Source organism: Moschus berezovskii, chromosome 2 (assembly GCF_049115385.1).
Source record: "Moschus berezovskii isolate FMDL1 chromosome 2, NW_MosBer_1.0, whole genome shotgun sequence".
Lineage (NCBI taxonomy): Eukaryota > Metazoa > Chordata > Mammalia > Artiodactyla > Moschidae > Moschus > Moschus berezovskii.
In genome coordinates this window covers 50,485,532-50,500,424 of record NC_142461.1, presented here as the reverse complement: position 1 = coordinate 50,500,424, position 14,893 = coordinate 50,485,532, and the positions used below count along the sequence as shown (strand labels likewise).

General features: G+C 36.8%; 1 protein-coding gene across 4 annotated transcripts in view; it reads right to left on the bottom strand.

Moving 5' to 3' along the window:
* Positions 1 to 226: 226 nt before the first annotated feature.
* BOLL (boule RNA binding protein) overlaps positions 227 to 14,893 on the bottom strand; it is a 66,626-nt gene continuing 51,959 nt past the window's right edge. For 3 of the 4 annotated variants that reach the window (XM_055397636.2, XM_055397643.2, XM_055397640.2), the window contains 2 exons: positions 14,062 to 14,160; positions 227 to 368 (listed from right to left, as the gene is read on the bottom strand). In XM_055397636.2, the coding sequence (XP_055253611.1) occupies positions 345 to 368; positions 14,062 to 14,160 (123 nt within the window). In that variant the 3' untranslated portion in view covers positions 227 to 344. Of the gene's footprint in view, positions 369 to 14,043; positions 14,161 to 14,893 lie in introns of those variants that run through there. The other variant, XM_088828583.1, reaches the window with a different exon arrangement.

Sequence of the window (14,893 nt, the reverse complement as noted above, 5' to 3'; positions counted from 1 at the left end):
GAAGTAACACAAAGCAGAGAAAATGAAAGACACCTCACTATTCCCAATGTGGTTATTATTATGGAATGGATAAAACACATTGTAGAAAATGTCACTACAGTTAGATAAACACATAAAAAATCAACATGCCACATTTACCTAAATAATTTTGTAGAACAGCTGAAAAAGCAAATTTCATCAAATTTAGACAGCTTATAGTGGAATAAATAAGTATGGTGAGGTATTAACTAACCCTAAGTTTCACAACGGGCAGCTTCTAGCCGGTTCATTGAAGCTGGATCTCGGCCACCCAAGGATCACTGGATAAGAAATCAGTTGAGCTGGACTAGAGCTGCCCAATTGTCTTAATAATGAATGCTCCACACTGTCTGTTAAGTAAAGAGAAAGAGAATATAGATCAGAAACCCTGAATGAGGAAAAAAAAAGATGTTAGAACAGATGAATGTAGAACATCCATGAACATTTAATAAATACTCACAGAACATGTGGTACTAATTATCCTATAATGTTTAAATAGAGATTAGGAGGGGTCCAGAACTCAGGAAAGGCCTGCTCTCTGCGAGCTTACAATCTACTTCATACAATCTTTAGTTTAGCATTATATTAATAGTATAAATGTTTCATACATGAAAAAGAGAAAGAGGTCAACAGAGAAACAAAAGAATTACAACATTCCTTCTATTTTGAAAATATTATTAGGTAAGTTTTAAAAACACATTTTTAAAAAAGGAAGTAGAGGTTGCCAGAAGTCTATTTAGAAAGTTGTCTAAAACCTCCAAAGTACTGTTCAAGTTAGCACTGGTAGAACAGGCACTTAAGATACCTAAGTCATATAACAGTAATTCTGTGTATCTGTGTTATCCTGAGAATCTTTTTGTGTTAATATCACTTTGGGCCAAAGAAACAACTTAGTTTCTACTACATTTTTTTTTTTTGGCACTTTGAGCAAAGGTCTTTTCTTAATTTAGGGAACCAAGTTGTCCTATGACTATTTTTACATTGTGGATAGGCTCAAGTTTCCATATTCCAACTTCTTTAGAGCAGTACTGCTGCTGCTGCTGCTAAGTCACTTCAGTCATGTCCGACTCTGTGTGACCCCATAGACGGAAGCCCACCAGGCTCCCCCGTCCCTGGGATTCTCCAGGCAAGAACACTGGAGTGGGTTGCCATTTCCTTCTCCAATGTGTGAAAGTGAAAAGTTAAAGTAAAGTCGCTCAGTCGTGTCCGACCCTTAGCGACCCCACGGACTGCAGCCTACCTGGCTCCTCCATCCTACCTGACTGAAATTTCTATGTTGATAGAAACTTTCTGTATCTACACCATCAAATATAGTAGTCACTAACCATGTGGGGCTATTTAGCACTTCAAATGTGGTTTCAGCAAGTGGTGCTTGGAAAACTGGACAGGCACATGTAAAACAGTGAGATTAGAGTATCACATCACATCACATACAAAAATAAACTCAAAATGGTTTAAAGATCTAAATGTAAAATATGAAACCCTAAAACTTCTGTTAAGAGAACACAGGTGAAACACTCTTTGACATAAATCACAGCAATATTTTCTTGGATCAGTCTTTAAAGCAAAATAAAAGCAAAAATAAAACAAATAAGGTCCAATTAAAGACTTCTGTACAGCAAAGGAAACCATAAACAAAACAAAAAGACAACCTACAGGATGGGAAGAATATATGGGGAGAACATATTTGTAAACAATGCAGCAGATAAGGGGTTAATATCCAAAATATACAACAGCTCATATAACTCAATATCAAAAATAATCTAATCAAAAACGAGTAGAAAACTTGAACAGACATTTTTACAAAGAAGGCATACAGATGGCTAATATGTACACAAAAAGATGCTCAGCATGACTAATACAGAAACGCAAATCAAAACCACAATGAGGTATCAACTAACACTTGTCAGTGAATGGTCATTATCAACAAATTTACAAATAAATGTTGGCAAGGGTGTGGAGAAAAGGGAACCTTCCTACACTGTTGGTGGGTTGTAAACTGGTGCAGCCACTATTGAAAACAGTATGGAGGTTTCTTAGGAAACTAAGAACAGAACTACTACATGATCCAGCAATTCTACTCCTGGGTATGTATCTGGGAAAAAAAAAGGAAGACGCCAATTTGAAAAGATAAACGCACCCCAATGTTCATAGCAGCACTATTTACAACAGCCGAAAAACAATCTAAATGCCATTCAATAGAAAACCAGATTAATATATATATATCTCTCTCACATCACACACACACACACAAAATGGAATATTATTCAGCCACAAAAAAAGAATGAAATATTGACAGTTGCAGCAACATAGATTGACCTAAAGAATATTATTATGCTTAATGAGATGAATCAAGACAGAAAAAGACAAACACAATATAATACTTCTTATATGTGAAATCTAAAAAAAATACAAATGTATATACAAAACAGAAACAGACTCACAGACATAAGAAACAAACTTGTGTTTACCAAAGAGGTGAGGGAAGGAATGACAAATCAGGGGTATGGAATTAACAGATATAAACTACTATATATAAAATAGGTATGCAACAAGGATTTATTGTACAGCACAGGGAATTATAGCTATTATAATAACCTATAATGGAAAATCTGCAAAAGTACTGAATCAGTATGCTGTACACCTGAAACTAACACAATACTATAAATTAACTATACCTCAGTTAAAAAAAGAAATGTGGCTAGCTGCAACTGAGGAACTGAATTTTCAACTTCATTTAATTTTAATTTAAGATTGAAATTAGAATCTTGTGGCTAGTGGTGACCAGGTTGGGAACAGCATGATTCAAGGGGTTCAAACCTGTCTGGTTTGCTAAACTATAGACAGACAGGTTTTCTGGCCTGTCCAATAGTGTCCAATACCACTTAATATCATTCACTGCTATATTATCGGTGTCTACAATATTGGCTAGCACATGACAGATGCTCAACAAATATTTGGTAAATGAATGAAATATACTGTGGTAATATACAGCTATTCATACCTAAGCTACTACTCATAGCTTACTGGTAATATGTCCTGGTTCTTTCATAAAAAATAGAGAAGTGAAGTTAAACTGTTCTCTGTATATGGAATTGCTTGATTGAAGGCTCAATATGCCTAGAGAGAACAAGAGTGGTGCTAATTCATTATGGCTCAAAGAAAAAAATATAAGTAGTTATATATGAATAACATGTTGATAATTATGGGAATATTGAAGGAAGACTATGCAATGGCAAGGAATTTGGTAAGGATACAGATAAGAGTTGATGAAAACAGGGAAAAAACCCACCTCAGATGAAAAAAACTAAATTCAGATTTTATGCATGACTAAAGGATGGAAACTGAACATACGGAGCCTTGAATAAATATACAGTAATCTGGTTAGGGAATAACAGAGCTTAGAAAAGCGATGTGGCAGTGGAAAGAGAAATGAGTATATCATTTTTAGCAAGTTAGTGAACTGAAAAAGGGACACATAACAGTATAAATAGATCATGTAGCTTAAACAGGTCAGAAAAATAACCAGTACTATTTTGATTTCAGGGGATAAGTAAGATGGGCAAACCAACATAAAAGAGGTGAGGATCCTGAAAATAAAATGTAAGAAATTATATATTCATGATTTTCAGTTTGAGGAGGTAGTGAACATTCATCCAGTGTTGTTGTTTTAGAGTTAAAATAGGAAGAGAATCAAAGGACTAGGATCAGAGTCACTTTTAAAAACTACCAAAATGCAGAATAAAATTGAAAACTCCCTTAGAAGACAACTTAGAGGGCAAAGAGAATCATGCCATGATTAGTTAGTAAAAGAGAAATATATATATATATACTTTTTGAAAGAGACACTGAAATATCAAACACAGTGCAAAGAAAGAGAACCACATATAAGAATGAATAAAATCTGAGCACAGGCTAGTTGACAGCACGGAATTAAAGAGAATCTAAAAGGACAAGAACTAGGACAAAATCCTTGAGGTTTGGCTAATAATCAGCAAATCTTGACAGTGTATCTTAGAAAAGTGCTTTGGCTAGATCTCAGTAATGAAGGAACAGTAATCTCATATGAGTGAAAAAGATACCCCTATACTCCTTCATGCCTTTCCAAAACAGACAAATTTAAAATATTGTTAGTGAGGTGTGGAATACAAAATCTATTGCTTATCATCCTGTGTCCTCAAAGTGGGGAAAGATGTTATCAAAAAAAGCTCAGGAAACAATTCTGTAAGGTATTAAGATTTGATAAGTTGAATCTTGTTATGAAAAGTAAGATGCCAATGTTTTGTGTTTTTGATGCCATGTTTTACATCTTCAAGTTTATCCTTTCACTGTTTAATGTAATTATAAGTTGATTTTTTACCATTTTTTGTCTTTTAGCTTATTTAAATTGTTGCTCCACAGTGCTTATTATATATTTGCCTTTCAGTTCAGTTCAGTTCAGTCGCTCAGTCGTGTCCAACTCTCTGCGACCCCATGAATCACAGCATGCCAGGCCTCCCTGTCCATCACCAACTCCCGGAGTTCACTCAAAATCATGTCCATTGAGTCGGTGATGCCATCCAGCCATCTCATTCTCTGTCGTCCCCTTCTCCTCCCGCCCCCAACCTTTCCCAGCATCAGAGTCTTTTCCAGTGAGTCAACTCGTCGCATGAGGTGGCCAAAGTATTGGAGTTTCAGCTTTAGCATCAGTCCTTCCAATGAACACCCAGGATTGATCTCCTTCAGAATGGACTGGTTGGATCTCCTTGCAGTCCAAGGGACTCTCAAGAGTCTTCTCCAGCACCACAGTTCAAAAGCATCAATTCTTCGGTGATCAGCTTTCTTCACAGTCCAACTCTCACATCCATACATGACCACGGGAAAAACCATAGCCCTTTACTGGTGGACTTTTTCTTTCCTATAAATTCTTACTTCTTGTGGAGCTTTCCACTTAAAAAAGACCCTTTAACATTCCTTCAAGGTTAGGTTTAGTATTGCTGAATTCTTTTAGTTTTTGGTTGTCTGGAAAATTACATATCTCCTAGTTCAGTTGGTAAAGACTCTGCCTGCAGTGCAGGAGACCTGGATTTGATTCCTGGGTCGGGAAGATCCCCTGGAAAAGGAAATGGCAACCCACTCCAGTATTCTTGCCTGGAGAATCCCATGGACAGAGGAGCCTGGCAGGCTACAGTTCATGGGGTCGCAAGAGTGGACATGACTTAGCAACTAACCCCCGCCCCCCACCATCCTGCTCCCCTTCTAGTCTAAATCATAATCTTGCTTGGTTGAGTGTCCTAGGTTGCAGGTTTTCCCCTTTCAGTGCTTTGAATATACTATGCCACTCCCTTCTGGCCTGCAAAATTTCTGCAGAGAAATCAGCTGATAGCCTTATGGGGGTTCCCTTGAACTGAATGTTTTCTTGCTGCCTTTGGAATCATCTCATTATCTTTGACTTTTGCCATTTTAATTATGATATATCTTGGTGTGGGTGTGTTTAGGTTCAGTTTATTTGGGATCCTCTGTGGTTCCTGTACCTAGACATGTTTCCTTCTTTAGATTTGGTAAGTTTCCAGCCATAATTTCATGTAGTATGTTTTCAACTCCTCTCTCTCATCTCCCTATAATGTGAATGTTTTCACACTTGATGTTATCCTGCTGCTACTGCTAAGTCACTTCAGTCGTGTCCGACTTTGTGCGACCCCACAGACGGAAGCCCACCAGGCTCCCCCATCCCTGGGATTCTCCAGGCAAGAACACTGGAGTGGGTTGCCATTTCCTTCTCCAACGTGAAAGTGAAAAGTGAAAGTTAAGTCGCTCAGTCGTGTCCGACCCTTAGCGACCCCACGGACTGCAGCCTACCAGGCTCCTCCATCCATGGGATTTTCCAGGCAAGAGTATTGGAGTGGCTTGCCATTGCCTTCTCCGATGTTATCCTAGAGGTCCCTTAAACTGTTCTCATTTTTAAAATTTGTGTTTCCTTTTGCTGTTCAGGTTGAAGGATTTCCATTATTCTACCTTCTAGATCAGTTAGGTATCACCTAGTCTGCTGTTAATTCCCTCTAGTTGTTTTTCATTTGTCATATTCAGTTCTGATTCTTTTTCATATTTTCTAGTTCTTTGTTAAAATTGGCACTGTGCTAATCAATTCTTTCCTCTAATTCAGTTAGCATTCTTATTACTAATGCTCAAACTCTAATTTTGAATTTGTCTTCTTAGTGCCAGACCCCAAGGCTGGGGGAACCCAAAATGTGGACCGAACCTTACTCTCCAGGAAGTCTGTATAATTCCTCTAAGCCTGTGTAAGCCCTCTCCTCTTCCATCTTCCCCTCCCAGGTGTGCAGGTCCTGACCTGATCATTTCTCTTCTCTTCCTACCTGATTTCATCTGGACCTTGGATTTTTCTTACAACCTTGGTTGTATTAATATTGCTGTCTTTCTGCCAGATGACTTACAGTTTGTTTTCAGTGAGAACTGCTCCAAATGCAGATGTATCTTTGAGGTGTTTGTGGTGGGAGGTGAGCTCCACATTTTCCTACTCCACCATTTTGATCTCTCTTTGGGCTCTTTTAACCCAGGAACTCCTCTCATTAACTTCCTAGAGAATTTTCTTGTATTAATTTTTTTTGCTAATTTTCTCCAAACCATTTTCTCTTTTTCCAGAATTAATATTTGACTTCTTGAATTATTTTCTGATTTTATTCTTTTCTCTATTGCTACTCACCTGTCTTTAAAAAAATTTTATTTACAACTTTTCTATAAATCTGAAATTATCAATATTTCAAAATACAAATCTAAAAAATTAAAAAGACTAAGCGGTTTAGAAAAAACAAAAGTATTTTCTGGGATGACTATGCATGGACCATGTCTCATAAAGTTTCTCTTATCTCTGAGAGGATATTATAGTTTGATTTCTTTTTGCTCCCTGAATTATGTTTCTTCTGAATTCCTTTTGTTTGTTTGTTTTGGTCTCTCATTCTGAAGACTTTCTTCTTCATTTATTTATTTATTTTTGGCTGTGCTGGGTCTTTGTTGTTGTGTGTGGGCTTTCACAGTTGTGGCTCACCTGCTTAGGTTCTGCATGTGGAATCTTTCCAAACCAGGGACTGAGCTAGTGTCCCCTGCGTTAGCAGGCAGATTCCATTGTACTAACAGAGAAGTCCCTGAATGCTTTCTTCTAATGTGACTACATATCCATATTTAATAAGGCAGACTAAAATCCTAATGGAAAGTTCTTTGTGAATGATGGGTTTGTCATTGAGCTTCACAGTAGGTATTTCAGAGGGCCAGTCAACTTTTTCTCAGTGGTATCAAGCATGAAGTAACAACAACTTTAATTCTTTCCATTGTATTAACAGCTTCATACAGTGTTTATTTTTACACTGGCTAGCAACTACTTTATTATTCCTGTGTATTATTGGGAACATGGGATATATTTTTAAAAATTTATTTAATTTCCTCTTATAAAATATCCTTTATACATAATATATATATATACTATTTATCCTTATCTTTGATGCAGTGTCATATTCAAAAAGTTTTTCAGTGTGTACTTTACTGTTTCAGTTAAGGTCAGTTGCTCAATCTTGCCTGACTCTTTGAAACCCCATGAACTGCAGCACGCCAACCCCCCCGACCCACATCCATCACCAACTGCCGAAGTCCACACAAACCCATGTCCACTGAGTCAGTGATGCTATCAAACCATCTTATCCTCTGTCGTCCCCTTCTCCTCCTGCCCTCAATCTTTCCTAGCATCAGGGTCTTTTCCAGTGAGTCAGCTCTTCACATCAGGTGGCCAAAGGATTGGAGTTTCAGCTTCAACATCAGTCCTTCCAATGAACACCCAGGACTGATCTCATTTAGGATGGACTGGTTGGATCTCCTTGCAGTCTAAGGGACTCTCAAGAGTCTTCTCCAACACCACAGTCCAAAAGCATCAATTCTTCTGGACTCAGCTTTCTTTATAGTTCAACTCTCACATCCATACATGACCACTGGAAAAACCATAGCCTTGACTAGACGGACCTTTGTTGGCAAAGTAATGTCTCTGCTTTTTAATATGCTGTCTAGGTTGGTCATAACTTTCCTTCCAAGGAGTAAGTGTCTTTTAATTTCATGGCTGCAATCAGCATCTGCAGTGATTTTGGAGCCCCCCAAAATTAAATCAGCCACTGTTTCCCCATCTATTTGCCATGAAGTGATGGGACTGGATGCCATGATCTTAGTTTTCTGAATGTTGAGATTTAAGCCAATTTTTTCACTCTCCTCTTTCACTTTCATTAAGAAGATCTCTAGTTCTTCTTCCCTTTCTGCCACAAGGGTTGTCGTCTGCATATCTGCGGTTATTGATATTTCTCCCAGCAATCTTGATTCCAGTTTGTGCTTCCTCCAGCGCAGCATTTCTCATGATGAACTCTGCATATAAGTTAAATAAGCAGGGTGACAATATATAGCCTTGACGTACTCCTTTTCCTATTTGGAACCAGTCTGTTGTTCCATGTCCAGTTTTAACTGTTGCTTCCTGACCTGTGGTCTCTCCATGACAATTCTAAAAATTGGTTTCATGAATCTTTGATTCCCTTTATTGTTCTCTGTCTCCTTTGAGGCTATCTATAGTTAGACCTATGCATAGTAAATGAAAATTTTTACCCTCCTGTATGTTTGGAGCTGTGAAGCAGGCTTTTTTTAATGTTCCTGCCCTCAGAATGCAATACCCCTTTACAACTGTCCTCCTTTACCCTTAGGACCAGATGAACATGAGGGCATTTGAATCTCTAATTGCTTTATAAGAAGTGTTAATGACACTGAAATGAGGAAATGGTTAGGAAGAAGTTAGCAGTGGAATTTTTCTATAAAGTAGAGATAGTTGTTAATGTTTAGGTGAGTGCACATTATGGGTCTCTGAGCTAGAAACAGGCAGTGGTAGTAGGTAAAATCTCTTTCCAATTTACTTTTGAATCATTTGGTCTTATCAATGGGTAAGGTGGAACAGGTGTTTTTCATTCAAGCCCCATCAGTGCTTTAACTTCCTCATAGCCTGGCAACTGGTTAAATATCATCCTTAATTTGACAGAAATGTTTTCATGAATAGCTAGTATACTACAGCGGAGAAGGCAATGGCAAGCCACTCCAATACTCTTGCCTAGAAAATTGCATGGACAGAGGAGCCTGGTGGGCTGCAGTCCATGGGGTTGCTACTAGTCGGACATGACTGAGCGACCTCACTTTCACTTTTCACTTTCACACACTGGAGAAGGAAATGGCAACCCACTCCAGTGTTCTTGCCTGGAGAATCCCAGGGACAGCGGAGCCTGGTCGGCTGCTGTCTATGGGGTCGCACGGAGGCGGACAAGACTGAAGTGACTTAGCAGCAGCAGCAGTATACTACAGAGTTAAATAAAAAGAACATTTAAAGGTGAACTTCAAATTATAATTAACTCACTTTCCGGTATCTCAATTAAGTCTCATAAAAATAAACTTATTAGACACCTAAATTAATGCAAAAATGGAAAAACATCATAAAGAAATAGAGATACTTTATAATTCTCTACTTATACCCTTTTTATCAAGGGATTTGATATTCATATTAAAAGTCTTGAACGCCCAAATAGACAAAGATTTTCTTTTTGTTCCTTTTAAATTTTAAATTGGAGGATAATTACAATACTGTGATGGTTTTTGCCATACATCAACATAAATCAGTCACAGGTACACATACGTTCCCCTCCCTCTTGAAACTTCCTCCCACCTCACTCCCCATCCCACCCCTCTTAAGCTGTCAAAGAGCACTGGCTTTGGGTTCCCTGAATCATACAGAAAATTCCCACTGGCTACCTATTTTACATATGGTAATGTATATGTTTCAGTGTTACTCTCAAAACATCCCACCCTCTCCTTCCCCCACTGTGGGCACGTCTGTCCTTTTATGTCTGCGTCTCCTTTGCTGCCCTGCAAATAGGTTCATCAGTACCATCTTTCTAAATTCCATATATATGCTTTAATATACGATATCTGTCTTTCTCTTTCTGACTTACTTCACTCTGTATACTAGGCTCTAGGTTCATCCACCTCATTAGAACTGATTCAAATGTGTTTTTTATAGCTGAGTTATATTCCATTGTGTGTATGTACCACAACTTCTTTATCTATTCATCTGTTGATGGACATCTAGATTGCTTCCATGTCCTAGCTATTGTAAACAGTGCTGCAATGAACATTGGGGTACACTCTCTTTTTTTATTATGATTTCCTCAGGGTATGTGCCCAGTGGCAGGACTGCAGGGTCATATGGTAGTTTTACTGGTAGTTTTATTCCTAGTTTTTAAAGGAATCTCCATACTGTTCTCCATAGTGGCTGTATCAATTTGCATTCCCACCAAGAGTGCAAGAGTGGACTTCAGTCTTTTCTCCACACCGTTTCTCGTATTTACTGTCTGTAGAGTTTTTGATGATGGCCATTCTGCCTTTTTTTCTTTCATTCTTTTCTCCATTCTGCCTTTTGTTCCTTACTATAGTCTAGTTCAGTGGGATAATTTTGACATTATATGACTTTGCTTTACTGATTTTAAAAATTAATTCTGTATAAAATATGCGACTCTGTTGAATCAGGGAATGATACCCTAGTTAATGGGATTCCATGGTTGCTCAGACAGTAAAGAATCTGCCTGCAATGCAGGAGACCCAGGTTCAATCTCGAGGTCAGGAAGATCCCCTGGAAAAGGGAATGGCTACACACTCCAGTACTCTTGCCTGAAGAATTCGAAGGACAGAGGAGCCTGGTGGCTATAGTCCTTGGGGTTGCAAAAGAGTTAGACATGACTTGGCGACCAAATAACAACAACCCTAATTAAAACCATATTAACCAACTAGTTTCTATATTGGTCTGCTTTACAATATTTTATTTGATTTGATAGAATACAGTAACCTGTGGCTTACAGTGAATGAGTAGTTTCTCACAGTCATTATAACGGCTAGACTTGTGCTCTGAATAAAGTCTGTATTTTATTGATTAGATTTGTTGTTTTAAGACAGCTTTGACATACGAAATTCTACTTTTGTATGTATACAATTAACATCATTAAAATTATAATAACTAAGAGTTTTAAAAATGACTCATACTTTTAAAAACAATACATTTAAATTCTTTCAAGGAGTATTTCTGCTTTTCTATATTTTAAGTCAACAAGATTTTTGGTACACCAGGGAAAATTTGCATAGGAAGAATAAAGGTTAATGTTGCAGGAAGAATAAAGGTTAATGTTGCAGACGTCAGTATTTTAATATTAGTCTACTTTAATAAATTTTAGGATAAGATTGTCTCCCATTGATTTAATATTTGTGGATTAATATTTCTATATTATAATACAAGTGCACTGTAAACAAAAATAATTTTCCACACAGTAAAACTTGTACAGTGAAGTATTTCTACAAAGTTGTATAGTTTTAGAAAACTATAGAATTGGACTTTCTGTTCTTGAATGGGGCACCATTTTCTACTGAATGCCGTCAAACCACCTAAAGAAGACTACTGAGTATAAGATATATAGAACTTTCAACCATGAAAGATAAAACAGGATGTACAAAACTATACAAAACCCCTGTGCTCCAGTTTTGATTCTGAAGTGTATTTAATTGAATTTTCTCTTTTTTTCCCTTTATCTCTAACAAAAGATAAATTGTGGGTTTTTTTCTGCCCCTCAACTCAGGCTTCCTATGATCCTGCAGCTCTAAATTAAAAATAAAACTTTCCAGGGACCTTCCTGATAGTCTAGTGGTTAAGAATTCTGCGCTTCCAATTCAGGGGGTATGAGTTTGATCCCTGGTCAGGGAACTAAGATCCTATATGTGGCACAGCCAAAGAATAAAAGTAAATAAGTAAATAAAAATAAAACATGCCAAACCTCATTGATTCTGAGATAAACAATCTTTTCATATTTCAAAAACCCTGCATCAGGATACACGGTTTTCTTCCTTCATAGTGATATATAAAATGATAATCCATGATATCTCAGATTTGAGGACATCTAATTACAGTTTTGTGAGATGTGGACTTTGGAGTAAGCTAGTTAACTACAACAGTTCATAGCTCTTCAACTCTTACCAAGTCCTGAAATCTTCACTTTGCAGTACCAAAATCTTCCCTAGGCTGTAACCCATGTGATAACCTAAATTACTATAAGCCTTAACAAGATGGATTAAGTAAAAATAGAAACAAGTCAGTGATTTTGTTCCCCTTTAGCCTGTGATATAGTAGAGCAAAGATCTATGTCAGGATAGAATGGGTAAAGTTCCTCTTAGCAGCATTTCTCTAGTTATGCAACAGGCAGGTTTCTGATTCCAGTTTTATGCTTATGTGCACAAATAAAGGTATTTATTTATACCTCTGTTTTGATTTATATTCAATTCTTATATAATTTTATATAATAAAGAGTAAGATAACATTTTCTCTGCACAGTTTCTGCACTTCCTAGTCACACATTTAAGAATATATAGAAAGGGATACACTCTTAAACTAGAAGAATAAAACTTGAAAGAATATTTAACATTTATATTCTTTAGAAATTTCTCCTTTCTGACTACCACTCTATCCTCTATTGGAATTTTTTAACAAGTACAACTTCAATCATTTGTATGTATATATATATACACATACACCCACACACTTATGTGTGTAATATATGTAATATATATATGATATATAATCTGCAACTGATTATCTAATATGGCATAGCTATTTTAAAAGAGGTATATCTGGAGAAAGTATCAACATTATAAGTTTGTTTTAGATGATTTTGATCCTATGATGAACTTCCTATAAATAACATTTACTAACACTTTAGGCTTTGGCATTAGGTCAAAATTATGGTTTTAATTCATGTTTGCAGTGCAGGAGCAACAGCAATGAAGAAATGCGGTAAAGGGGAGAGGGGATACCAAAGACTCCTTAAAGCAGACTGAGTTCCAACATGTGGAATGGGTCAGAAGCAAAAATATGAGTGTGAAATAGCTAACCTCCATCATTTTATTGTAAAGAATGTACTGCAAACAAGAGTCACACTTCCATCATAACAGTTAATCAGTTTGGGTTCTTTACTAGAGATATAGTCACATTTCCCAAAGGTGAAGATGCAAGAGTTTCACTAAGAACCTAGGTCACATGGGAAGAAGCAGGATAAGGCAGTTGAAATAAACTAAATATATAAAGGGATTTAACTACATTATCACTCTTGGCCTGGATCTAATTTAGGATGTATGAGCACAATTCCCAAACTGGAAGAGTAGATCATCATAACTATTTTCATTTTCCCGTAAATGTTACATGTCACTAACGTAATAACACTCTGAATATATGGAATACAGGGACTGGGGAGAGAGAAGAAGAGAAAGTTATTGCTTAATGGGTACAGAGTTTCTATTTGGGGTGATGACAGTTTGGAACTAGATATTGGTGACTATAGTTGCACAACAATGTGGATATAATTAATACCACTTAGTTGTATATTTAAAAATGGAAGATCTTAAGTCATATATATTTTACTCTACAGTAAATGAAGACTTTTGACCATGTGTGGTTTATAACTTCTTCAAAACTAACAGAAGTGAAGTGAAGTGAAAGTTGCTCAGTCATGTCCAACTCTGTGACCCTATGGACTGTAGCCTGTCAGGCTCTTTGTTCATGGAATTCTCCAGGCAAGAATACTAGAGTGGGTAGCTACTTCCTTCTCGAGGGGATCTTCCCAACCCAGGGATTAAACTCTGACCTCCTGTATTGCAGGTGGATTCTTTACCATCTGAACCATCAGGGAAGCCCTTTTCATCATCCTAAATAGAAACTCTGTACCGATTAAGCATTAACTTGCTATTCTTCTCTCCCCAAAACAGAAATTATAGCCAATTTAGAACCGTATTTCCTTCATATGAAATAATTCATTAATTCATATGAAAGAATTTCAGATCAAAAATGAGATATAAATATCCAAAGTTGTTTCTTTTCAGAAGAGAATTTGGAAAATGTGAAATATGACTTAACAACAACAACAACAAAAATCAAAACAAGCTTCTTACTTTAATTGGTTCAGGTTGCATCACTGGTGCAGGCATAGCAATGGCACTTGAAGCATAAACCTGGTGATATGTTGCTTGAACTCCATGATCGGAATAAGGCTAAAATTAAAAAAAAAGAAAAAAATATTGCTTTTCATTAATTAAAAGTATTTACTCAGTATTACAATTTTTCTAGGCATTCTGCTACATAATGGAGAAACACAGATGAGAAACACATTCTCTATCTTTAATTATAGACTGGTCTGGGACAGACTAGTCAAAATGTATGACATTTTGCATAGAGATGTATGGGGGAAAAGAAAGTCCTATGACATACGGATAGGGATGCATGGGGAGAAGAAAACAATTAATGTAGCTTTAGAAAGTTGAGGAGGTGGTCAAGGGACGTTTTCTAGTGGAGTTTATGCTAGAATTTTAAAAATTAAGGAATGTGGTAGGAGTAGTATATAAAAAGGTAGAGGTAACTAAGAATACATATCTGTGTATGTTGTTTGGTATGGCTAGAAGGAAGAATATACACTGACTGACAGCTGAAAGGTGAGCCAGTAGAGTAATAGAGATCATATAAAAGCAGATTAATCACCTGTTCAACAGATGGTGGCACCATTCACTGTATATGGAATAAAAGAAAAGCAAGTTTGATGTTTATGTAATTGTGTGGAGGTTAGAGAGAAATTTTAAGTTTGTAACACATAAAATCTGAGGTATTTGTAGGACTTCTATTACAGGTATACAGTTGATCAAAAGCTGGATGGCTCTAAAGAAGCACTAACAAAAATGTGAACTAAATGTTAATTAAAATTAAGATAGTCAGAAGGTACAAACTTCCAGT